Source organism: Mustelus asterias, unplaced genomic scaffold (genome assembly GCF_964213995.1).
Source record: "Mustelus asterias unplaced genomic scaffold, sMusAst1.hap1.1 HAP1_SCAFFOLD_4023, whole genome shotgun sequence".
NCBI lineage: Eukaryota > Metazoa > Chordata > Chondrichthyes > Carcharhiniformes > Triakidae > Mustelus > Mustelus asterias.
Window position 1 is genome coordinate 1 of NW_027593968.1, and position 24,074 is coordinate 24,074.

At 60.0% G+C, this 24,074-nt stretch overlaps 1 protein-coding gene across 1 annotated transcript; it reads left to right on the forward strand.

Annotated features, from left to right (window-relative positions):
• Positions 1-1,110: 1,110 nt before the first annotated feature.
• Positions 1,111-17,764, forward strand: LOC144490915 (low-density lipoprotein receptor-related protein 1-like; the record flags this gene model as incomplete). Its single annotated transcript, XM_078208599.1, has 4 exons — positions 1,111-1,229; positions 3,583-3,711; positions 6,795-7,058; positions 17,602-17,764. Coding segments are annotated over exons 2-4 (542 nt in total), but the record flags the coding sequence as incomplete, so codon positions are not given.
• Positions 17,765-24,074: the final 6,310 nt, after the last annotated feature.

Below are 24,074 nucleotides of genomic sequence, written 5' to 3' on the forward strand. Positions count from 1 at the left end.
CCTCTCTTCCCCCCCCCCTCTCCCCCCCTCTCCCCACCCCCCCCCCCTCTCTTCCCCCCCCCTCTCTTCCCCCCCCTCCCTCTTCCCCCCCCTCTCTCTTCCCCCCCCTCCCTCTCTTCCCCCCCTCCCTCTCTTCCCCCCTCCCTCTCTTCCCCCCCTCCCTCTCTTCCCCCCCTCCCTCTCTTCCCCCCCTCCCTCTCTTCCCCCCCTCCCCTCTCTTCCCCCCCTCCCTCTCTTCCCCCCCTCCCTCTCTTCCCCCCCTCCCTCTCTTCCCCCCCTCCCTCTCTTCCCCCCCTCCCTCTCTTCCCCCCCCTCCCTCTCTTCCCCCCCTCCCTCTCTTCCCCCCCTCCCTCTCTTCCCCCCCTCCCCTCTTCCCCCCCTCCCTCTCTTCCCCCCCCTCCCTCTCTTCCCCCCCCTCCCTCTCTTCCCCCCCCTCCCTCTCTTCCCCCCCTCCCTCTCTTCCCCCCCTCCCTCTCTTCCCCCCCTCCCTCTCTTCCCCCCCTCCCTCTCTTCCCCCCCCTCCCTCTCTTCCCCCCCCTCCCTCTCTTCCCCCCCTCCCTCTCTTCCCCCCCTCCCTCTCTTCCCCCCCTCCCTCTCTTCCCCCCCCTCTCTCTCTTCCCCCCCTCCCTCTCTTCCCCCCCTCCCTCTCTTCCCCCCCTCCCTCTCTTCCCCCCCTCCCTCTCTTCCCCCCCTCCCTCTCTTCCCCCCCTCCCTCTCTTCCCCCCCTCCCTCTCTTCCCCCCCTCCCTCTCTTCCCCCCCTCCCTCTCTTCCCCCCTCCCTCTCTTCCCCCCCTCCCTCTCTTCCCCCCCTCCCTCTCTTCCCCCCCTCCCTCTCTTCCCCCCCTCCCTCTCTTCCCCCCTTCCCTCTCTTCCCCCCCTCCCTCTCTCCCCCCCTCCCTCTCTCCCCCCCTCTCTCTCTCCCCCCCTCTCTCTCTCTCCTCCCTCTCTCTCTCTCTCCCCCCTCCCTCTCTCCCCCCTCTCTCTCTCCCCCCCTCTCTCTCTCTCCTCCCCCTCTCTCTCTCCCCTCCCTCCCTCTCTTCCTCCCCCTCCCTCCCTCTCTCTCCCCCCTCCCTCCCTCCCCTTTTTCCTTCCTTCCCACCTCCCTCCAGAGGGTCTCGAGAACTGCACAAGAGCGGGCTGTACCCACAGATGCACTGCCACGCATGAGGGTCCCGCCTGCTATTGCAACAACTCCTATGCCCTGTCTGAGGATGGCAAAACCTGCCGAGGTCAGTGGGCGACAGGGGGGTGGGTGGGTGGGTGCGTGTGGGCGGGGGCGGGGGTGAGGCCTGCTTTCTATTTCCCCTCCCCCGGGGTTCGAGGGAAACCTTCCGACTGGAGATGGTCAGGATAAGCGGGGGGGGGGGGGGGCTGGGGGAGGGGGGTGGGGGGAGAAGAGGGTGTGTGCGCATTGGTGCGGGGTTGGGGGGCGAGCGAGGGTGGGGGTTCGGAGCACGTAAGGGAGTCACGCTCGCCATGGGGGATGGAGTGTCGGGGGGGGGGGGGGGGGGGGGGGAGGCGTTGCGACTGTTTGAGGGCCAGTGTACGCACCCTGGCGCACGAGGGTGGGTGCATGGGGGTTGGGGGCGAGCGTACGAGGGTGTACATGTGGGAGGGGTGGGGGGGTGGAGTGTTGTGTTTTTTAAATTCATCCGTGGGACATGGGTGTCGCTGGTTGGGTCCAGCATTTATTGCCCATCCCTAGTTGCCCCTTGGAGGGACAGTTGAGAGTCAACCACATTGGCTGTGGGTCTGGAGTCACGTGTAGGCCCAGACCGGGGTACGGACGGCAGATTTCCTTCCCTAAAGGGGAACCAGATGGGTTTTTCCCCACAATGGGTCATCAGTAGATTCTTAATCCCAGATTTTTTTTTATTGAATTCAAATTCCCACCAATCTGCCGTGGGCGGGATTCGATCCCCAGAACAGTAGCTGAGTTTCCGGATGAACAGTCTAGCCATAATATCACGAGGCCATCGCTACCCCCCCCCCCCCTTTTGGTCCTCCAGAACAGGAGCTGAGTTTCTGGATTAATTAGTCGGGCGATAATAGCACTGGGACATCGCCATCCCCTTTGGGGATAATTGACAGTTCTCAGGTGATGCCCGAGGGGACAGTTTATTTTCCACGGAGAAAGTCCCAAGTTTTTAGTTTTGGTTCCGTTGCTGTCCGAAGCTGGTTGGAGGTAGGCAGTCTCTCGGTCGCTCCTCTCTTGAGAGGCTTTTGGGAAAGGTCTAGGTTTGGAGCGTCTCGAGAGTTGAGGCAGCCCCGTTCAGTTGCGTCAGCGTTGGCACCAAGATTCGGAGCGCGTGTTTTGCCGCGTCAGATTAGCGAGGGTCTGGCAGATGGAGTACAATGTTGGTAAATGTGAGGTCATCCATTTTGGTCGGAATAACAGCAAAATGGACTATTATTTACATGGTTAAAAAATTGCAGCTTGCTGCTGTGCAGAGGGACCCGGGTGTCCTTGTGCAGGAATCTCAAGGGGTTGGTTTGCGGGTGCAGCAGGTAATGAAGGCGGCGAATGGGATTTTGTCCTTCATTGCGAGAGGGATGGAGTTTAAAAACAGCGAGGTTATGTTGCAGCTGTATAAGGTGCTGGTGAGGCCACACCTGGAGTTACTGTGTACAGTTTTGGTCTCCTTACTTGAGAAAGGATATACTGGCACTGGAGGGGGTACAGAGGAGATTCACTGGGTTGATTCCGGAGTTGAGAGGGTTGGCTTATGAGGAGAGACTGAGTAGACTGGGGCTATACTCATTGGAATTCAGAAGAATGAGGGGGGGATCTTATAGAAACATATAAGATGATGAAGGGAATGGATAAGATAGAAGCAGGGAGGTTGTTTCCACTGGCGGGTGAAACTAGAACTAGGGGGCATGGCCTCAAAATAAGGGGGAGCAGATTTAGGACTGAGTTGAGGAGGAACTTCTTCACACAAAGGGTTGTGAATCTGTGGGAAGTCCCTGCCCAGTTGATGAGGGGGATAGATAGAGTGAACGTTCAAAGACTATTTCCTCGGGTGGGATGGAGCTGTTACAAGGGGGCATAACTATAGTGTTCGTGGTGGGAGATATAGGAAGGATATCAGAGGTAGGTTCTTTACGCAGAGAGTGGTTGGGGTGTGGAATGGACTGCCTGCAGTGATAGTGGAGTCAGACACTTTAGGAACATTTAAGCGGTTATTGGATAGGCACATGGAGCACACCAGGATGATAGGGAGTGGGATAGCTTGATCTTGGTTTCAGATAAAGCTCGGCACAACATCGTGGGCCGAAGGGCCTGTTCTGTGCTGGACTGTTCTATGTTCTAGTTGAGGCTCCCTCGTTGAATGTTCTTTAAGGCAAGGATGGATAGATTTTTGAAGGAATTAAGGGTTACGGTGAGCGGGGCGGGTAAGTGGAGCTGAGTCCACGAAAAGATCTCATTGAACGGGGGGAGCAGGGCCCCCCCGAGGGGAGCCAGATGGCCCCACTCCCGCTCCTGGTTCTGATGTTGTTATTGGTGAAGGATGTTGTGACCACGTGTTTCACCCTGTTGTGTTTCTCTCTCTCTCCCTCCCTCAACCCCTCTGACATTAGATTTTGATGAGTGTATGTTCTACGGGACCTGCAGCCAGACCTGTACCAACACGGAGGGTTCGTACACCTGTAGCTGTGTGGAGGGCTACCTTCTACAGCCGGACAACCGGTCCTGCAAAGCCAAGAATGGTAGGCCGCTCTTCGCTGCGGGTCTAGCCTGGGGACGGGTAGAAAGCTGACTGGCAGATAGAACACTACAGCGCAGTGCAGGCCCTTCGGCCCTCGATGTTGCGTCGACCTGTGGAACCCAGTCTAAAGCCCCTCTAACCTCCACTCTTCCAATATCATCCATATGGATGACACTAAAGTCGGTGGAGTTGTGGACAGTGCGGAGGGAAGTGGCAGGTTACAGAGGGACATAGATAAGCTGCAGAGCTGGGCTGAGAGGTGGCAAATGGAGTTTAATGCGGGAAAAGTGTGAGGTGATTCACTTTGGAAGGAGTAACAGGAATACAGAGTACTGGGCTAATGGTAAGATACTTGGTAGTGTGGATGAACAGAGGGATCTGGGTGTCCATGCCCATGAGAACCTTGAACCAGGACTCCCAAGTCCCTATAGAGGCATAGAGGTTTACAGCATGGAAACAGGCCCTTCGGCCCAACTTGTCCATGCCGCCCCCTTTTTTTTTTAAACCCCTCAGCTAGTCCCAATTGCCTGTGTTTGGCCCATATCCCTCTATCCCCATGTAAACGCATTTTAAAAGACAAAATTGTACCCGCCTCTATTACTGCCTCTGGCAGCTCGTTCCAGACACTCACCACCCTCTGTGAAAAAATTGCCCCCTCTGGACCCTTTTGTATCTCTCCCCTCTCACCTTAAACCTACGCCCTCTAGTTTTAGACTCCCCTACCTTTGGGAAAAGATAGAAACATAGAAAAACTACAGCACAAAACAGGCCCTTCGGCCCCACAAGTTGTGCCGAACACATCCCTACCTTCTAGACCTACCTATAACCCTCCATCCTATTAAGTCCCATGTACTCATCCAGGAGTCTCTCAAAAGACCCAATTGGGTTCGCCTCCACCACCACTGACGGCAGCCAATTCCACTCGCCCACCACCCTCTGTGTGAAAAACTTCCCCCTAACATTTCCCCTGTACCTACCCCCCAACACCTTAAACCTGTGTCCTCTCGTAGCAGCCATTTCCACCCTGGGAAAAAGCCTGAGAGTCCACCCGATCTATGCCTCTCAACATCTTATACACCTCTATTAGGTCTCCTCTCATCCTACGTCTCTCCAAGGAGAAAAGACCGAGCTCCCTCAGCCTATCCTCATAAGGCATGCCACTCAATCCAGGCAACATCCTTGTAAATCTCCTCTGCACCCTTTCAATCTTTTCCACATCCTTCCTATAGTGAGGTGACCAGAACTGAGCACAGCACTCCAAGTGGGGTCTGACGAGGGTCTTATATAGCTGCATCATTATCCCCCGGACTCCTAAACTCAATCCCTCGATTGATAAAGGCCAGCACACCATACGCCTTCTTAACCACCTCCTCCACCTGCGGGGCCGATTTCAGAGTCCTATGGATCCGGACCCCAAGGTCCTTCTGATCCTCTACCGTACTAAGAGTCTTTCCCTTTATATTGTACTCCTTCATCCCATTTGACCTGCCAAAATGGACCACGACGCATTTATCTGGGATAGATATTGACTATCTAGCTGATCTGTGCCCCTCATTATTTTATAGACCTCTATAAGATCACCCCTCGGCCTCCTACGCTCCAGAGAAAAAAGTCCCAGTCTATCCAGCCCCTCCTTCTAGCTCACATGACATATTAATGATTCGGAAGAGGGAACTGAATGTATTATCTCCAAATTTGTTGATGATACAAAGTTGGGTGGGAGGGTGAGCTGTGAGGAGGATGCAGAGATGCTTCAGTGTGGTTTGGACAGGTTGAGTGTGTGGGTAACTGTGGGAGACGCAACATATTGTGGGTAAATGTGAGGTTATCCACGTTGGTAGCAATAACTGGAAGGCAGATTAAGTTTAAGTTCATTTATTAGTGTCACAAGTTAGGCTGACGTTAACACTGCAATGAAGTTACTGTGAAAATCCCCCCCTAGTCGCCCACACTCCTGTTCGGGGTGACACTGAGGGAGAATTTTACCACGGCCCAATCCACCCTAACCCTGCACGTCTTTCGGACTGTGGGAGGAAACCGGAGCACCCGGAGGAAACCCACGCAGACACGGGGAGAACGTGCAGACTCCGCACAGACAGTGACCCGAGGAATCGAACCCGGGTCCCTGGCGCTGTGAGGCAGCAGCGCTAACCCACACTCTGTCACCCCTTATTACTGGAATGGGTGTGAATCAGGAGAGGGGGGAGACTCAGCGAGACCTTGGAGTCCTCGTGCATCAGTCGCTGAGAGTAAGCGCGCAGGTACAACAGGCAGTGAAGAAGGCAGATGGTATGTTGTCCTTCATAGCGAGAGGATTGGAGTATAGGGATAGGGATGTTTTGCTGCTATTGTACAGGGCGTTGGTGAGGCCTCACCTGGAGTATTGGGTGCAGTTTGGGTCTCCTTATCTGAGGAAGGATGTCCTTGCTATAGAGGGAGCGCAGCGAAGGTTTACCCTGATTCCTGGGATGGCAGGTCTGTCATATGAGGAGAGACTAAGTGGGTTAGGATTATATTCACTGGAGTTTCGAAGAGTGAGAGGGGATCTCATAGAAACTTATAAAATTCTAACAGGGTTAGATTCAGAAAGAATGTTCCCGATGGTGGGGGGAGTCCAGAACTAGGGGGGGGGTCATAGTTTGAGGATAAGGGCGTTAAACCCTTTTCGGACTGAGAAACTTCTTCACCCAGAGGGTGGTGAATGCGTGGGATTCACTCCCACAGAAAGTAGTTGAGGCCAAAACGTGGTGTGGTTTCCAAGAAGGAAATTGGATCCAGCTCTTGGGGCGAAAGGGATCGAGGGATTACGGAGGGAGATCAGGATATCGAACTTGAAGCTCAGCCGGGAATTCATAATAGATGGCAGAGCAGGTTGGCAGGGCCGAATGGCCCACTCCTGCCCCCAGTTAGTGTGTTTCGATGCAGGTGCCCCTTCTTCCAGGGATGCGGAGTGGGGAGAGAAGGTGAGGCGAGACCCCCAACTCTTGTCCCCCCACCGCTCGCCCCCCTGGTGGAGGGTACAGCCTCGGATAACAATGTGCGTCTCTCCTCTCTCCCCCCCCCCCCCGATCCTCCTCACGACAGAACCCGTGGACAGGCCGCCGGTCCTCCTGATCGCCAACTCGCAGAACATCATGGCAACCAACCTGCAGGGGGCAGGCATGAGCTTCATCCACCCGGCCGGCACCAAGCAGACGACAGCCATGGACTTCCTCTACGCGGACGAGACGGTGTGCTGGGTCTACGTGGGGGATGCGGCGTCCGACACCCAACTCCGCTGCGCCCGTATCGCCAACCTCAAGGGCTTCACGGACGAGAGGGTGGTCAACATCTCGCTCAGCATCCACCGTGAGTGGCCTGGGGGGGGTGGGGGTTCGGGGGGTGTTGGGGGGCAAGGGGGACCTTCCCGGGTTGATCCGTTGGGTTGGGAATGGTGCAGGTCATGGACACGGCCAACCAGTTTGTACACGGCTCACGCGCGCGCTCTCGCTCGCTCGTACCTGCTCCCTCTCTCGATGGCGCACTCTCTCGATCGCGCCCGCTCTCTCTCTCGATCACGCCAGCTCCCTCTCTCTCGCTCGTACCTGCTCCCTCTCTCGATGGCGCTCTCTCTCGATGGCGCCCGCTCTCTCTCTCGATGGCGCCCGCTCTCTCTCTCGATGGCGCCCGCTCTCTCTCTCGATGGCGCCCGCTCTCTCTCTCTCGATGGCGCCCGCTCTCTCTCTCGATGGCGCCCGCTCTCTCTCTCGATGGCGCCCGCTCTCTCTCTCTCTCGATGGCGCCCGCTCTCTCTCTCTCTCGATGGCGCCCGCTCTCTCTCTCTCTCGATGGCGCCCGCTCTCTCTCTCTCTCGATGGCGCCCGCTCTCTCTCTCTCTCGATGGCGCCCGCTCTCTCTCTCGATGGCGCCCGCTCTCTCTCTCGATCGCGCCCGCTCTCTCTCTCTCTCTCTCTCTCGATCGCTGCCTCTCTCTCTCTCTCTCTCTGCCTCTCTCTCTCTTTCTCTCACTGTGATAGCAGAATCTAGACAAACCCAAAACATTGCCAGCGATTAAAGGCAACGCCTGTAATTAGTACAGTGTCCCAGACCAGGGGGGAACAATGGAGGGATCACAGAGTGAACTCAATTGTAACGTCAGTAAGCTTTGCAAGTCCCCACACGCTGGGAGGTGACAATTAGAACATAATGATTCTCTTACTGCAATTGAAGGTGGGAACACATTAGCCCCAGGACATCAGGGAAGGTCCACACCTTCTCTTGTTCCAAATACTGGCCGTGAGATCTTGTACATTCATTTCATTTGTCAATTCCCCACCTGAAGGTGGGATCACCGCACTGTGGGAGGGTCAGTGCTGAGGGAGCGCCGCACCGTGGGAGGGTCAGTGCTGAGGGAGCGCCGCACTGTGGGAGGGTCAGTGCTGAGGGAGCGCCGCACTGTGGGAGGGTCGGTGCTGAGGGAGCGCCGCACTGCGGGAGGGTCGGTGCTGAGGGAGCGTCGCACTGTGGGAGGGTCAGTGCTGAGGGAGCGCCGCACTGTGGGAGGGTCAGTGCTGAGGGAGCGCCGCACTGTGGGAGGGTCAGTGCTGAGGGAGCGCCGCACTGTGGGAGGGTCGGTGCTGAGGGAGCGCCGCACTGTGTGGGAGGGTCAGTGCTGAGGGAGCGCCGCACTGTGTGGGAGGGTCAGTGCTGAGGGAGCGCCGCACTGTGGGAGGGTCAGTGCTGAGGGAGCGCCGCACTGTGGGAGGGTCGGTGCTGAGGGAGCGCCGCACTGTGGGAGGGTCAGTGCTGAGGGAGCGCCGCACTGTGGGAGGGTCAGTGCTGATGATTCATGTCTGTTCTAAGAGTTGGGGAACAGTTCCAGCAACTTTGTGTTGTTCAGGACTGGGTCCAAGGGAGAACTCCCAGGAACAGGGCAACTCCCCGGATGTCTTGTGCTGCTTTTGTTGACAGGGTGGGAATCTCTCACGGGAATCTTTTGGTAGCTAAAGGCGTGCGTGATTCACAAGATAGTTATCATCATTCTTCCAGCACACTCGGAGTTTCCATTAGACATGCCTGGCTTTGTCACACCCTGGATAACGGCACCGTCGTGTCCCCAGCCAAGATAGAAACCTACACATCTTTGGACACTAAGGGACAATTTAACATGGCCAATCCACCCTAACCTACACATCTTTGGACACTAAGGGACAATTTAGCATGGCCAATCCACCCTAACCTACACATCTTTGGACACTAAGGGACAATTTAGCATGGCCAATCCACCCTAACCTACACATCTTTGGACACTAAGGGACAATTTAGCATGGCCAATCCACCCTAACCTACACATCTTTGGACACTAAGGGGCAATTTAGCATGGCCAATCCACCCTAACCTACACATCTTTGGACACTAAGGGACAATTTAGCATGGCCAATCCACCCTAACCTATACATCTTTGGACACTCAGGGACAATTTAGCATGGCCAATCCACCCTAACCCACACATCTTTGGACACTAAGGGGAAATTTAGCACGGCCCAATCGACCCTAACCTACACATCTTTGGACACTAAGGGACAATTTAGCACGGCCCAATCCACCCTAACCTACACATCTTTGGACACTAACGGGACAATGTAGCATGGCCAATCCACCCTAACCTACACATCTTTGGACACTAAGGGACAATTTAGCATGGCCAATCCACCCTAACCTATACATCTTTGGACACTCAGGGACAATTTAGCATGGCCAATCCACCCTAACCCACACATCTTTGGACACTAAGGGGCAATTTAGCACGGCCCAATCCACCCTAACCTACACATCTTTGGACACTAAGGGACAATTTAGCACGGCCCAATCCACCCTAACCTACACATCTTTGGACACTAACGGGACAATTTAGCATGGCCAATCCACCCTAACCTACACATCTTTGGACACTAAGGGACAATTTAGCATGGCCAATCCACCCTAACCTACACATCTTTGGCCACTAAGGGACAATTTAGCATGGCCAATCCACCCTAACCCACACATCTTTGGACACTAAGGGGCAATTTAGCATGGCCAATCCACCCTAACCTACACATCTTTGGACACTAAGGGACAATTTAGCATGGCCAATCCACCCTAACCCACACATCTTTGGACACTAAGGGACAATTTAGCACGGCCCAATCCACCCTAACCTACACTTCTTTGGGACACTAAGGGACAATTTAGCACGGCCAATCCACCCTAACCTGCACATCTTTGGACACTAAGGGACAATTTAGCACGGCCCAATCCACCCTAACCTACACTTCTTTGGGACACTAAGGGACAATTTAGCATGGCCAATCCACCCTAACCCACACATCTTTGGACACTAAGGGACAATTTAGCACGGCCCAATCCACCCTAACCTACACTTCTTTGGGACACTAAGGGACAATTTAGCACGGCCAATCCACCCTAACCTGCACATCTTTGGACACTAAGGGGCAATTTAGCACGGCCCAATCCACCCTAACCTACACATCTTTGGACACTAAGGGACAATTTAGCACGGCCCAATCCACCCTAACCTACACTTCTTTGGGACACTAAGGGACAATTTAGCATGGCCAATCCACCCTAACCCACACATCTTTGGACACTAAGGGACAATTTAGCACGGCCCAATCCACCCTAACCTACACTTCTTTGGGACACTAAGGGACAATTTAGCATGGCCAATCCACCCTAACCTACACATCTTTGGACACTAAGGGACAATTTAGCACGGCCCAATCCACCCTAACCTGCACATCTTTGGACACTAAGGGGCAATTTAGCACGGCCCAATCCACCCTAACCCAGCACGTCTTTCGGACTGTGGGGGGAAACCGGAGCACCCGGAGGAAACCCACGCAGACACAGGGGGGGGAGAACGTACAGACTCCCGCACAGACAGTGACCTCCCCAAGGCCGGGAATCGAACCCGGGGTCCCTGGCGCTGTGAGGCAGCAGCGCACTCACCCACACACTGCGCCACCCTCAGTAACAAAGGGAACACGGTGGAATAAGTTGTCTGTTGGTGGTGAGTGCAATGCAAATACACACGGTCCAAATACAGTCGGCTGCGATGGGATACCTTTGGACCTTCTGTTTGCGTTGACACTTCAAACTTGTACGTCTGGTGTGCCGAGTGTAATTTTGCAAGACATATATTTGGAATTCTCTGCAACGTCAGAGGGTGGTGGTGGGGGAGGGGAGGAGGGGGGGTGGGGGTGGGGTCTCTCGGGGCAAGGGACAATCAGGGAGGGGTATTAACGTCTAACCTCGCTCAGTGAAGGCGCTTTCAACTAACGATATGGGGCCGCTCTCCCCCTGCGGCCCAGGGAGAGGGTGGCGGCTGTTTCCGGGAGCGGGCGGGGGGGGGGAGGGAGGGAGGGGAGTATGGCCCGGGGATTGTGTTGCCTGAGTTCAGAGTGCGGCCCGGGGTCACGGGAGCAGAGTTCACCGAACGCACTCCCGCAGGGCAGTGACCGCCTGCTGCCTGTTACTCAACATCCCGGTTTCCACATTCGCTGCCTTGCGTTCGATCACAAGGGGTGGGTCCCTGTGTGTGTGCGGGTGTGTGGTGTCGGTACACCCACGGCGCTGTTAGGGAGGGAGTTCCAGGATTGTGATTGGACATCAGTCAGTCCCCGTGTGTGTGGTGTAGGTACACCCACGGCGCTGTTAGGGAGGGAGCTCCAGGATTGTGATTGGACATCAGTCAGTCCCCGTCTATGTGTGTGTGGTGTAGGTACACCCACGGCGCTGTTGAGGAGGGAGTTCCAGGATTGGGATTGGACATCAGTCAGTCCCCGTGTGTGTGGTGTAGGTACACCCACGGCGCTGTTAGGGAGGGAGTTCCAGGATTCTGATTGGACATCAGTCAGTCCCTGTGTGTGTGTGTGGTGTAGGTACACCCACGGCGCTGTTAGGGAGGGAGCTCCAGGATTTTGATTGGACATCAGTCAGTCCCTGTGTGTGTGTGGTGTAGGTACACCCACGGCGCTGTTAGGGAGGGAGTTCCAGGATTGTGATTGGACATCAGTCAGTCGCCGTGTGTGTGTGTGTGTGTGGTGTAGGTACACCCACGGCGCTGTTAGGGAGGGAGCTCCAGGATTGGGATTGGACATCAGTCAGTCCCCGTGTGTGTGTGGTGTAGGTACACCCACGGCGCTGTTAGGGAGGGAGTTCCAGGATTGTGATTGGACATCAGTCAGTCGCCGTGTGTGTGTGTGTGTGTGTGTGGTGTAGGTACACCCACGGCGCTGTTAGGGAGGGAGTTCCAGGATTGTGATTGGACATCAGTCAGTCCCTGTGTGTGTGTGTGTGTGTGTGTGTGTGTGGTGTAGGTACACCCACGGCGCTGTTAGGGAGGGAGTTCCAGGATTTTGACCCCAGCCACAGTGAAGGAATGGTCGGAATGGTGTGTGTGTGTATGTGGGGTCTCGGAGGGGGGAACTTGCAGGTGGGGGTGTTCCCCATGCATCTGCTGCTGCCCTCACACCCCCCACCTCCCATCCCCTTGACCTAGGTGGGTAGAGGTGGCGGGTTTGGAAGGTGCTGTTCGAAGGAGCCTCGGCGAGTCGCTGCGGGGCATCCAGTATTTGGTGCGCACAGCTGCCTCTGTGCGTCGGTGGTGGAGGGAGTGGATGTCGAAGGTCGGGGGGGGGCGCGGGGGGGCGTTAGCGTGTCGATCGAGCGGGGAGGGGAGGGCGAGCTGCTTTGTCCTGGTCAGTGTGGAGCTTCTCGAGTGTTGTGGGAGCCGCGCTCATCCAGGCGAGTGGAGAATATTCCATCGCACTCCTGACTTGTGTCCTTGTAGATGGCGGACAGGCTTTGGGTGGATGGAGGGGGGGTTGGGGGAGGGAGTCAGGGGGTGAGTTACTCCCCACAGGATTCCCAGCCTCTGGCCTGCTCTGGGAGCCACAGGATTTAATCCAGAGAAATACGAACAAAGAACAATACAGCACAGAAACAGGCCCTTCGGCCCTCCAAGCCCGTGCTGCTCCCTGATCCAAACTAGACCATTCTTTTGTATCCCTCCATTCCCACTCCGTTCATGTGGCTGTCTCGATAAGTCTTAAACGTTCCCAGTGTGTCCGCCTCCACCACCTTGCCCGGCAGCGCATTCCAGGCCCCCACCACCCTCTGTGTAAAATACGTCCTTCTGATATCCGTGTTAAACCTCCCCCCCTCACCTTGAACCTATGACCCCTCGTGAACGTCACCACCGACCTGGGGAAAAGCTTCCCACCGTTCACCCTATCTATGCCTTTCATAATTTTATACACCTCTATTAAGTCTCCCCTCATCCTCCGTCTTTCCAGGGAGAACAACCCCAGTTTACCCAATCTCTCCTCATAACTAAGCCCCTCCATACCAGGCAACATCCTGGTAAACCTCCTCTGTACTCTCTCTCCAAAGCCTCCACGTCCTTCTGGTAGTGCGGCGACCAGAACTGGACGCAGTACTCCAAATGCGGCCGAACCAACGTTCTATACAACTGCAACATCAGACCCCAACTTTTATACTCTATGCCCCGTCCTATAAAGGCAAGCATGCCATATGCCTTCTTGACCACCTTCTCCACCTGTGACGTCACCTTCAAGGATCTGTGGACTTGCACACCCAGGTCCCTCTGCGTATCTACACCCTTCATGGTTCTGCCATTTATCGTATAGCTCCCCCCTACGTTAGTTCTACCAAAATGCATCACTTCGCATTTATCTGGACCGAACTCCATCTGCCATTTCTTTGCCCAAATTTCCAGCCTATCTATATCCTTCTGTAGCCTCTGACAATGTTCCTCACTATCTGCAAGTCTATCTCCGAAGGGATGCATTTTGGAAGAAATAATGTAGGGAGGAGTTATACAATAAATGGCAGAGTCATCAGGAGTATAGAAACACAGAGGGACCTGGGTGTGCAAGTCCACAAATCCTTGAAGGTGGCAACACAGGTGGAGAAGGTGGTGAAGAAGGCATATGGTATGCTTGCCTTTATAGGACGGGGTATAGAGTATAAAAGCTGGAGTCTGATGATGCAGCTGTATAGAACGCTGGTTAGGCCACATTTGGAGTACTGCGTCCAGTTCTGGTCGCCGCACTACCAGAAGGACGTGGAAGCTTTAGAGAGAGTACAGAGGAGGTTTACCAGAATGTTGCCTGGTATGGAGGGTCTTAGCTATGAGGAGAGATTGGGTAAACTGGGGTTGTTCTCCTTGGAAAGACGGAGAATGAGGGGAGATCTAATAGAGGTGTACAAGATTATGAAGGGGATAGATAGGGTGAACAGTGGGAAGCTTTTTCCCAGGTCGGAGGTGACGATCACGAGGGGTCACGGGCTCAAGCTGAGAGGGACGAGGTATAACTCAGACATCAGAGGGACGTTTTTTACACAGAGGGTGGTGGGGGCCTGGAATGCGCTGCCAAGTAGGGTGGTGGAGGCAGGCACGCTGACATCGTTTAAGACTTACCCGGATAGTCACATGAGCAGCCTGGGAATGGAGGGATACAAACGATTGGTCTAGTTGGACCAAGGAGCGGCACAGGCTTGGAGGGCCGAAGGGCCTGTTTCCTGTGCTGTACTGTTCTTTGTTCTTCTTGTCTGTGCCGAACCATTTTTCTGCCTAGTCCCACTGACCTGCACTTGGACCATATCCCTCCACACCCCTCTCGTCCATGAACCCGTCCGAGCTTTTCTTAAATGTTAAAAGCGGCATTTACCACTTTATCCGGCAGCTCATTCCACACTCCCACCACTCTCTGCGTGAAGAAGCCCCCCCTAATATTCCCTTTAAACTTGTCCCCCCTCACCCTTAACCCATGCCCTCTGGTTTTTTCCTCCCCTAGCCTCAGCGGAAAAAGCCTGCTTCCATTCATTGTGCTCTATCAGTTCAGTCTCAGTCCAAGTACACAAGGCGTTTACTGATTAACAGTGTTTATATATTTGTACAACTCTTCCAACATCAATAGGTCATCCCCAAGTCACTCCACCAAGCCCTCAGTAAAACTAATCCATCTCTTGAGTCACCTGGGGAAGTAATAGGGAGCTCTGAACAATTGTTTGGTGGTTAATGAGTGTCTATGAGAGAAAGAGAGTGTGTGTGTGTGTGAGAGAGTGCGTGTGTGTGTGAGAGAGGGAGAGAGAGGGAATGTGTGCGTGAGAGAGGGAGTGTGCGTGAGAGAGGGAGTGTGCGCGCGAGAGAGGGAGTGTGCGCGCGAGAGAGGGAGTGTGCGCGCGAGAGAGGGAGTGTGCGCGCGAGAGAGGGAGTGTGCGCGCGCGAGAGGGGGAGTGTGCGCGCGCGAGAGGGGGAGTGCGCGCGCGCGAGAGGGGGAGTGCGCGCGCGCGAGAGGGGGAGTGCGCGCGCGCGAGAGGGGGAGTGCGCGCGCGCGAGAGGGGGAGTGCGCGCGCGCGAGAGGGGGAGTGCGCGCGCGCGAGAGGGGGAGTGCGCGCGCGCGAGAGGGGGAGTGCGCGCGCGCGAGAGGGGGAGTGCGCGCGCGCGAGAGGGGGAGTGCGCGCGCGCGAGAGGGGGAGTGCGCGCGCGCGAGAGGGGGAGTGCGCGCGCGCGAGAGGGGGAGTGCGCGCGCGCGAGAGGGGGAGTGCGCGCGCGCGAGAGGGGGAGTGCGCGCGCGCGAGAGGGGGAGTGCGCGCGCGCGAGAGGGGGAGTGCGCGCGCGCGAGAGGGGGAGTGCGCGCGCGCGAGAGGGGGAGTGCGCGCGCGCGAGAGGGGGAGTGCGCGCGCGCGAGAGGGGGAGTGCGCGCGCGCGAGAGGGGGAGTGCGCGCGCGCGAGAGGGGGAGTGCGCGCGCGCGAGAGGTGGAGTGCGCGCGCGCGAGAGGTGGAGTGCGCGCGCGCGAGAGGGGGAGTGCGCGCGCGCGAGAGGGGGAGTGCGCGTGCGCGGGAAATCACAGAATCCTACAGTACAGAAGGAGGCCATTCGGCCCATCGAGTCTGCACCGACCACAATGCCATCCAGGCCCTACCCCCGTAACCCCATGTATTCACCCTAACTTGTCACCTTGACACTAAGGGACAATTTAGCATGGCCAATCCCCCTAACCTACACATCTTTGGACACTAAGGGACAATTTAGCATGGCCAATCCACCCTAACCTGCACATCTTTGGACACTAAGGGACAATTTAGCATGGCCAATCCACCCTAACCTACACATCTTTGGACACTAAGGGGCAATTTAGCATGGCCAATCCACCCTAACCTGCACATCTTTGGACACTAAGGGACAATTTAGCATGGCCAATCCACCCTAACCTACACATCTTTGGACACTAAGGGGCAATTTAGCATGGCCAATCCACCCTAACCTACATATCTTTGGACACTGAGGGACAATTTAGCATGGCCAATCCACCCTAACCTGCACATCTTTGGACACTAAGGGGCAATTTAGCATATCCAATCCAAAGGGAGAGTGCGGAAGAGAGAGAGAGAGGAGGGGGAGTGAGGGGGGAGAGTGGGAGTGAGAGGGGCAAGGGAGGGGGCGAGAGAGGGGAGAGGGAATTGTAAATTCCTTTGTTCTTTAGCCGATCCATAGAACAGAGAAAAACTACAGCACAAACCGGCCCTTCGGCCCCACAAGTTGTGCCGAACATATCCCTACCTTCTTGACCTACCTATAACCCTCCATCCTATTAAGTCCCATGTACACATCCAGGAGTCTCTTAAAAGACCCTATTGAGTTCGCCTCCACCACCACTGACGGCAGCCGATTCCACTCGCCCACCACCCTCTGTGTGAAAAACTTCCCCCTAACATCTCCCCTGTACCTACCCCCCAGCACCTTAAACCTGTGTCCTCTCGTAGCAGACATTTCCACCCTGGGGAAAAAGCCTCTGAGAGTCCACCCGATCTATGCCTCTCAACATCTTATACACCTCTATTAGGTCTCCTAATAGAGATGTATAGAGGCGAGAGAGAGAGGGGAAGCGAGAGAGAGAGAGAGGGGGAGCGCAAGAGGGGGGAGCGAGAGAGAGAGAGAGAGGGGGGAGCGAGAGAGAGAGAGAGGGGGAGCGAGAGAGAGAGAGAGAGGGGGAGCGAGAGAGAGAGAGAGAGAGGGGGAGCGAGAGAGAGAGGGGGAGCGAGAGAGAGAGAGAGAGGGGGGGAGCGAGAAAGAGAGAGAGAGGGGGAGCGAGAGAGAGAGAGGGGGAGCGAGAGAGAGAGAGAGAGAGCGGGAGCGAGAGAGAGAGAGAGAGCGGGAGCGAGAGAGAGAGAGGGGGAGCGAGCGAGAGAGAGAGGGGGAGCGAGAGAGAGAGAGAGGGGGAGCGAGAGAGAGAGAGAGGGGGAGCGAGAGAGAGAGAGAGGGGGAGCGAGAGAGAGAGAGAGGGGGAGCGAGAGAGAGAGAGAGGGAGAGAGAGAGAGAGGGGGAGCGAGAGAGAGAGAGAGGGGGGAGCGAGAGAGAGAGAGAGAGAGGGGGAGCGAGAGAGAGAGAGGGGGAGCGAGAGAGAGAGAGAGAGAGGGGAGCAAGAGAGAGAGAGAGAGAGGGGAGCAAGAGAGAGAGAGAGGGGGAGCGAGAGAGAGAGAGAGGGGGAGCGAGAGAGAGAGAGAGGGGGAGCGAGAGAGAGAGGGAGCGCCAGAGAGAGAGAGAGAGGGAGCGCGAGAGAGAGAGAGAAGGGGAGCGCGAGAGAGAGAGAGAGAGAAGGGGAGCGCGAGAGAGAGAAAGAGAGAAGGGGAGCGAGAGGGGGGGAGCGAGAGAGAGAGAGGGAGCGAGAGATAAATCTCTTACCGTGAGGTCTCTCGGTGCCGCTGGGAGTTTCCCCATCGCCCTTTTCCCCCGGCGTCTCGTTCCCCGAGTTGTGGCAATCCCTCACCCCGTGTTTTTTCTTCCCCCCTCCCCGCCCCCCTCACTCGTTGGACCCGCAGATGTGGAACAGATGGCCATCGACTGGCTGACGGGGAATTTCTACTTTGTGGATGATGTGGATGACCGGATCTTTGTCTGTAACAAGCAGGGGGACACCTGCGTCATCCTGCTGGATGTGGAACTCTACAATCCCAAGAGCATCGCCCTGGATCCCACAATGGGGTGAGCTGGATCCCGGATCCACCCGAGCAGCGCCGCTCCCTCTGTCGCACCCCCGCGCAGCGCCGCTTCCTCTGTCGCACCCCCGCGCAGCGCCGCTTCCTCTGTCGCACCCCCGCGCAGCGCCGCTTCCTCTGTCGCACCCCCGCGCAGCGCCGCTTCCTCTGTCGCACCCCCGCGCAGCGCCGCTCCCTCTGTCGCACCCCCGCGCAGCGCCGCTTCCTCTGTCGCACCCCCGCGCAGCGCCGCTTCCTCTGTCGCACCCGAACCGCCGCTCCCTCTGTCGCACCCCCGCGCAGCGCCGCTTCCTCTGTCGCACCCCCGCGCAGCGCCGCTTCCTCTGTCGCACCCCCGCGCAGCTCCGCTTCCTCTGTCGCACCCCCGCGCAGCGCCGCTTCCTCTGTCGCACCCCCGCGCAGCGCCGCTTCCTCTGTCGCACCCCCGCGCAGCGCCGCTTCCTCTGTCGCACCCCCGCGCAGCGCCGCTTCCTCTGTCGCACCCCCGCGCAGCGCCGCTTCCTCTGTCGCACCCCTGCGCAGCGCCGCTTCCTCTGTCGCACCCCCGCGCAGCGCCGCTTCCTCTGTCGCACCCCCGCGCAGCGCCGCTTCCTCTGTCGCACCCCCGCGCAGCGCCGCTTCCTCTGTCGCACCCCCGCGCAGCGCCGCTTCCTCTGTCGCACCCGCGCAGCGCCGCTTCCTCTGTCCCCCGCGCAGCGCCGCTTCCTCTGTCGCACCCCCGCGCAGCGCCGCTTCCTCTGTCGCACCCCCGCGCAGCGCCGCTTCCTCTGTCGCACCCCCGCGCAGCGCCGCTTCCTCTGTCGCACCCCCGCGCAGCGCCGCTTCCTCTGTCGCACCTCCGCGCAGCGCCGCTTCCTCTGTCGCACCCCGCGCAGCGCCGCTTCCTCTGTCGCACCCCCGCGCAGCGCCGCTTCCTCTGTCGCACCCCGCGCAGCGCCGCTTCCCTCTGTCGCACCCCCGCGCAGCGCCGCTTCCTCTGTCGCACCCCCGCGCAGCGCCGCTTCCTCTGTCGCACCCCCGCGCAGCGCCGCTTCCCTCTGTCGCACCCCCGCGCAGCGCCGCTTCCTCTGTCGCACCCCCGCGCAGCGCCGCTTCCTCTGTCGCACCCCCGCGCAGCGCCGCTTCCTCTGTCGCACCCCCGCGCAGCGCCGCTTCCTCTGTCGCACCCCCGCGCAGCGCCGCTTCCTCTGTCGCACCCCCGCGCAGCGCCGCTTCCTCTGTCGCACCCCCGCGCAGCGCCGCTTCCTCTGTCGCACCCCCGCGCAGCGCCGCTTCCTCTGTCGCACCCCCGCGCAGCGCCGCTCCCTCTGTCGCACCCCGCGCAGCGCCGCTTCCTCTGTCGCACCCCCGCGCAGCGCCGCTTCCTCTGTCGCACCCCCGCGCAGCGCCGCTTCCTCTGTCGCACCCCCGCGCAGCGCCGCTTCCTCTGTCGCACCCCCGCGCAGCGCCGCTTCCTCTGTCGCACCCCCGCGCAGCGCCGCTTCCTCTGTCGCACCCCCGCGCAGCGCCGCTTCCTCTGTCGCACCCCCGCGCAGCGCCGCTTCCTCTGTCGCACCCCCGCGCAGCGCCGCTTCCTCTGTCGCACCCCCGCGCAGCGCCGCTTCCTCTGTCGCACCCCCGCGCAGCGCCGCTTCCTCTGTCGCACCCCCGCGCAGCGCCGCTTCCTCTGTCGCACCCCCGCGCAGCGCCGCTTCCTCTGTCGCACCCCCGCGCAGCGCCGCTTCCTCTGTCGCACCCCCGCGCAGCGCCGCTTCCTCTGTCGCACCCCCGCGCAGCGCCGCTTCCTCTGTCGCACCCCCGCGCAGCGCCGCTTCTCTGTCGCACCCCCGCGCAGCGCCGCTTCCTCTGTCGCACCCCCGCGCAGCGCCGCTTCCTCTGTCGCACCCCCGCGCAGCGCCGCTTCCTCTGTCGCACCCCCGCGCAGCGCCGCTTCCTCTGTCGCACCCCCGCGCAGCGCCGCTTCCTCTGTCGCACCCCCGCGCAGCGCCGCTTCCTCTGTCGCACCCCCGCGCAGCGCCGCTTCCTCTGTCCCACCCCCGCGCAGCGCCGCTTCCTCTGTCGCACCCCCGCGCAGCGCCGCTTCCTCTGTCGCACCCCCGCGCAGCGCCGCTTCCTCTGTCGCACCCCCGCGCAGCGCCGCTTCCTCTGTCGCACCCCCGTTGCAGCGCCGCTTCCTCTGTCGCACCCCCGCGCAGCGCCGCTTCCTCTGTCGCACCCCCGCGCAGCGCCGCTTCCTCTGTCGCACCCCCGCGCAGCGCCGCTTCCTCTGTCGCACCCCCGCGCAGCGCCGCTTCCTCTGTCGCACCCCCGCGCAGCGCCGCTTCCTCTGTCGCACCCCCGCGCAGCGCCGCTTCCTCTGTCGCACCCCCGTGCAGCGCCGCTTCCTCTGTCGCACCCCCGCGCAGCGCCGCTTCCTCTGTCGCACCCCCGCGCAGCGCCGCTTCCTCTGTCGCACCCCCGCGCAGCGCCGCTTCCTCTGTCGCACCCCCGTGCAGCGCCGCTTCCTCTGTCGCACCCCCGCGCAGCGCCGCTTCCTCTGTCGCACCCCCGTGCAGCGCCGCTTCCTCTGTCGCACCCCCGCGCAGCGCCGCTTCCTCTGTCGCACCCCCGCGCAGCGCCGCTTCCTCTGTCGCACCCCCGCGCAGCTCCGCTTCCTCTGTCGCACCCCCGCGCAGCGCCGCTTCCTCTGTCGCACCCCCGCGCAGCGCCGCTTCCTCTGTCGCACCCCCGCGCAGCGCCGCTTCCTCTGTCGCACCCCCGCGCAGCGCCGCTGCTTCTGTCGCACCCCCGCGCAGCGCCGCTTCCTCTGTCGCACCCCCGCGCAGCGCCGCTGCTTCTGTCGCACCCCCGCGCAGCGCCGCTTCCTCTGTCGCACCCCCGCGCAGCGCCGCTTCCTCTCTCGCACCCCCGCGCAGCGCCGCTTCCTCTGTCGCACCCCCGCGCAGCGCCGCTTCCTCTGTCGCACCCCCGCGCAGCGCCGCTTCCTCTGTCGCACCCCCGCGCAGCGCCGCTTCCTCTGTCGCACCCCCGTGCAGCGCCGCTTCCTCTGTCGCACCCCCGCGCAGCGCCGCTTCCTCTGTCGCACCCCCGTGCAGCGCCGCTTCCTCTGTCGCACCCCGCGCAGCGCCGCTTCCTCTGTCGCACCCCCGCGCAGCCGCCGCTTCCTCTGTCGCACCCCCGCGCAGCGCCGCTCCCTCTGTCGCACCCCCGCGCAGCGCCGCTTCCTCTGTCGCCCCCCGCGCAGCGCCGCTTCCTCTGTCGCACCCCCGCGCAGCGCCGCTTCCTCTGTCGCACCCGAACCGCCGCTTCCTCTGTCGCCCCCGAACCGCCGCTTCCTCTGTCGCCCCCGAACCGCCGCTTCCTCTGTCGCCCCGAACCGCCGCTTCCTCTGTCGCCCCCGAACCGCCGCTTCCTCTGTCGCCCCCGAACCGCCGCTTCCTCTGTCGCCCCCGAACCGCCGCTTCCTCTGTCGCCCCCGAACCGCCGCTTCCTCTGTCGCCCCCGAACCGCCGCTTCCTCTGTCGCCCCCGAACCGCCGCTTCCTCTGTCGCCCCCGAACCGCCGCTTCCTCTGTCGCCCCCGAACCGCCGCTTCCTCTGTCGCACCCGAACCGCCGCTTCCTCTGTCGCCCCCGAACCGCCGCTTCCTCTGTCGCCCCCGAACCGCCGCTTCCTCTGTCGCCCCCGAACCGCCGCTTCCTCTGTCGCCCCCGAACCGCCGCTTCCTCTGTCGCCCCCGAACCGCCGCTTCCTCTGTCGCCCCCGAACCGCCGCTTCCTCTGTCGCCCCCGAACCGCCGCTTCCTCTGTCGCCCCCGAACCGCCGCTTCCTCTGTCGCCCCCGAACCGCCGCTTCCTCTGTCGCCCCCGAACCGCCGCTTCCTCTGTCGCCCCCGAACCGCCGCTTCCTCTGTCGCCCCCGAACCGCCGCTTCCTCTGTCGCCCCCGAACCGCCGCTTCCTCTGTCGCCCCCGAACCGCCGCTTCCTCTGTCGCCCCCGAACCGCCGCTTCCTCTGTCGCCCCCGAACCGCCGCTTCCTCTGTCGCCCCCGAACCGCCGCTTCCTCTGTCGCCCCCGAACCGCCGCTTCCTCTGTCGCCCCCGAACCGCCGCTTCCTCTGTCGCCCCCGAACCGCCGCTTCCTCTGTCGCCCCCGAACCGCCGCTTCCTCTGTCGCCCCCGAACCGCCGCTTCCTCTGTCGCTCCCCCGAACCGCCGCTTCCTCTGTCGCTCCCCCGAACCGCCGCTTCCTCTGTCGCACCCCCGAACCGCCGCTTCCTCTGTCGCACCCGAACCGCCGCTTCCTCTGTCGCCCCCGAACCGCCGCTTCCTCTGTCGCACACGAACCGCCGCTTCCTCTGTCGCACCCGAACCGCCGCTTCCTCTGTCGCACCCCCGAACCGCCGCTTCCTCTGTCGCCCCCGAACCGCCGCTTCCTCTGTCGCACCCCCGAACCGCCGCTTCCTCTGTCGCACCCCCGAACCGCCGCTTCCTCTGTCGCACCCGAACCGCCGCTTCCTCTGTCGCACCCCTGAACCGCCGCTTCCTCTGTCGCACCCCTGAACCGCCGCTTCCTCTGTCGCACCCGAACCGCCGCTTCCTCTGTCGCACCCCTGAACCGCCGCTTCCTCTGTCGCACCCCGAGCAGCGCCGCTTCCTCTGTCGCACCCGAACCGCCGCTTCCACTGTCGCACCCCCGAACCGCCGCTTCCGCTGTCGCACCCCCGAACCGCCGCTTCCTCTGTCGCACCCCCGAACCGCCGCTTCCTCTGTCGCACCCGAACCGCCGCTTCCTCTGTCGCACCCCCGAACCGCCGCTTCCTCTGTCGCACCCCCGAACCGCCGCTTCCTCTGTCGCACCCCTGAACCGCCGCTTCCTCTGTCGCACCCGAACCGCCGCTTCCTCTGTCGCACCCGAACCGCCGCTTCCTCTGTCGCACCCCCGAACCGCCGCTTCCTCTGTCGCACCCCTGAACCGCCGCTTCCTCTGTCGCACCCCTGAACCGCCGCTTCCTCTGTCGCACCCGAACCGCCGCTTCCTCTGTCGCACCCCCGAACCGCCGCTTCCTCTGTCGCACCCGAACCGCCGCTTCCTCTGTCGCACCCCCGAACCGCCGCTTCCTCTGTCGCACCCCCGAACCGCCGCTTCCTCTGTCGCACCCGAACCGCCGCTTCCTCTATCGCACCCCTGAACCGCCGCTTCCTCTGTCGCACCCCTGAACCGCCGCTTCCTCTGTCGCACCCGAACCGCCGCTTCCTCTGTCGCACCCCTGAACCGCCGCTTCCTCTGTCGCACCCCCGAACAGCGCCGCTCCCTCTGTCGCCCCCCCCCGAACAGCGCCGCTCCCTCTATCACCCCCCGAACACCGCCGCTTCCCCCCTCAGAGCAGGGGACCAAACCAAGTTGTGATACATCCAGAATGGATGTTTTTTGTTATCCATGTGTGGGACACGGGCGTCGCTGGGTTGGGTCCACCATTTATTGCCCATCCCTAGTTGCCCCTTGGAGGGACAGTTGAGAGTCGACCACATTGGCTGTGGCCCTGGAGTCACATGTAGGCCAGACCAGGGAACGGACAGCAGATTTCCTTCCCTAAAGGGGAACCAGATGGGTTTTTCCCCACAATGGGTCATCAGTAGATTCTTAATCCCAGATATTTTTTATTGAATTCAAATTCCCACCATCTGCCGTGGGTGGGATTCGAACCCGGGTCCCCCCAGAACATCAGCTGGAGTTCCTGGACTAATAAATAGCCTGGCGGTAATACCACTCGGCCATCGCCATCCCCTTTGGTCCTCCGGAAGAGGAGCTGAGTTTGCGGATTAATACTCTGGCGATCATACCACTCGACCATCGCCATCCCCTTTGGGGATAATTGACAGCCTCAGGTGATGCCTTGGGGACAGTTTCTTTTCCACAGAAAAGTCCCAAGTTTTTACTTTTGGTTTTGCATGCTGTCAGAAGTTTGTTGGCAGGCAAGCAGTCTCCGAGCTCCTGGGTTAATAGTCTGGCGATAATACCACTCGTCCATCGCCATCCCCTTTGGGGATAATTGACAGCCTCAGGTGATGCCTTGGGGACAGTTTCCTTTCCACAGGAGCTTTTCCTTTTGGTTTCGTTGCTGTCAGAAGTTTGTTGGACGCAGGGAGTCTCCGAGTTCCTGGGTTAATAGTCTGGCGATAAAACCACACCGCGTCCCTCTCCGTCTGCTTTATTCGTGCAGTGGAGTTCTCGCAGTTCCAGTCTCTCTCCTGCCTCAGTTGTATATTATTACTTGCAGGCTGCCTCTCTCTCTCT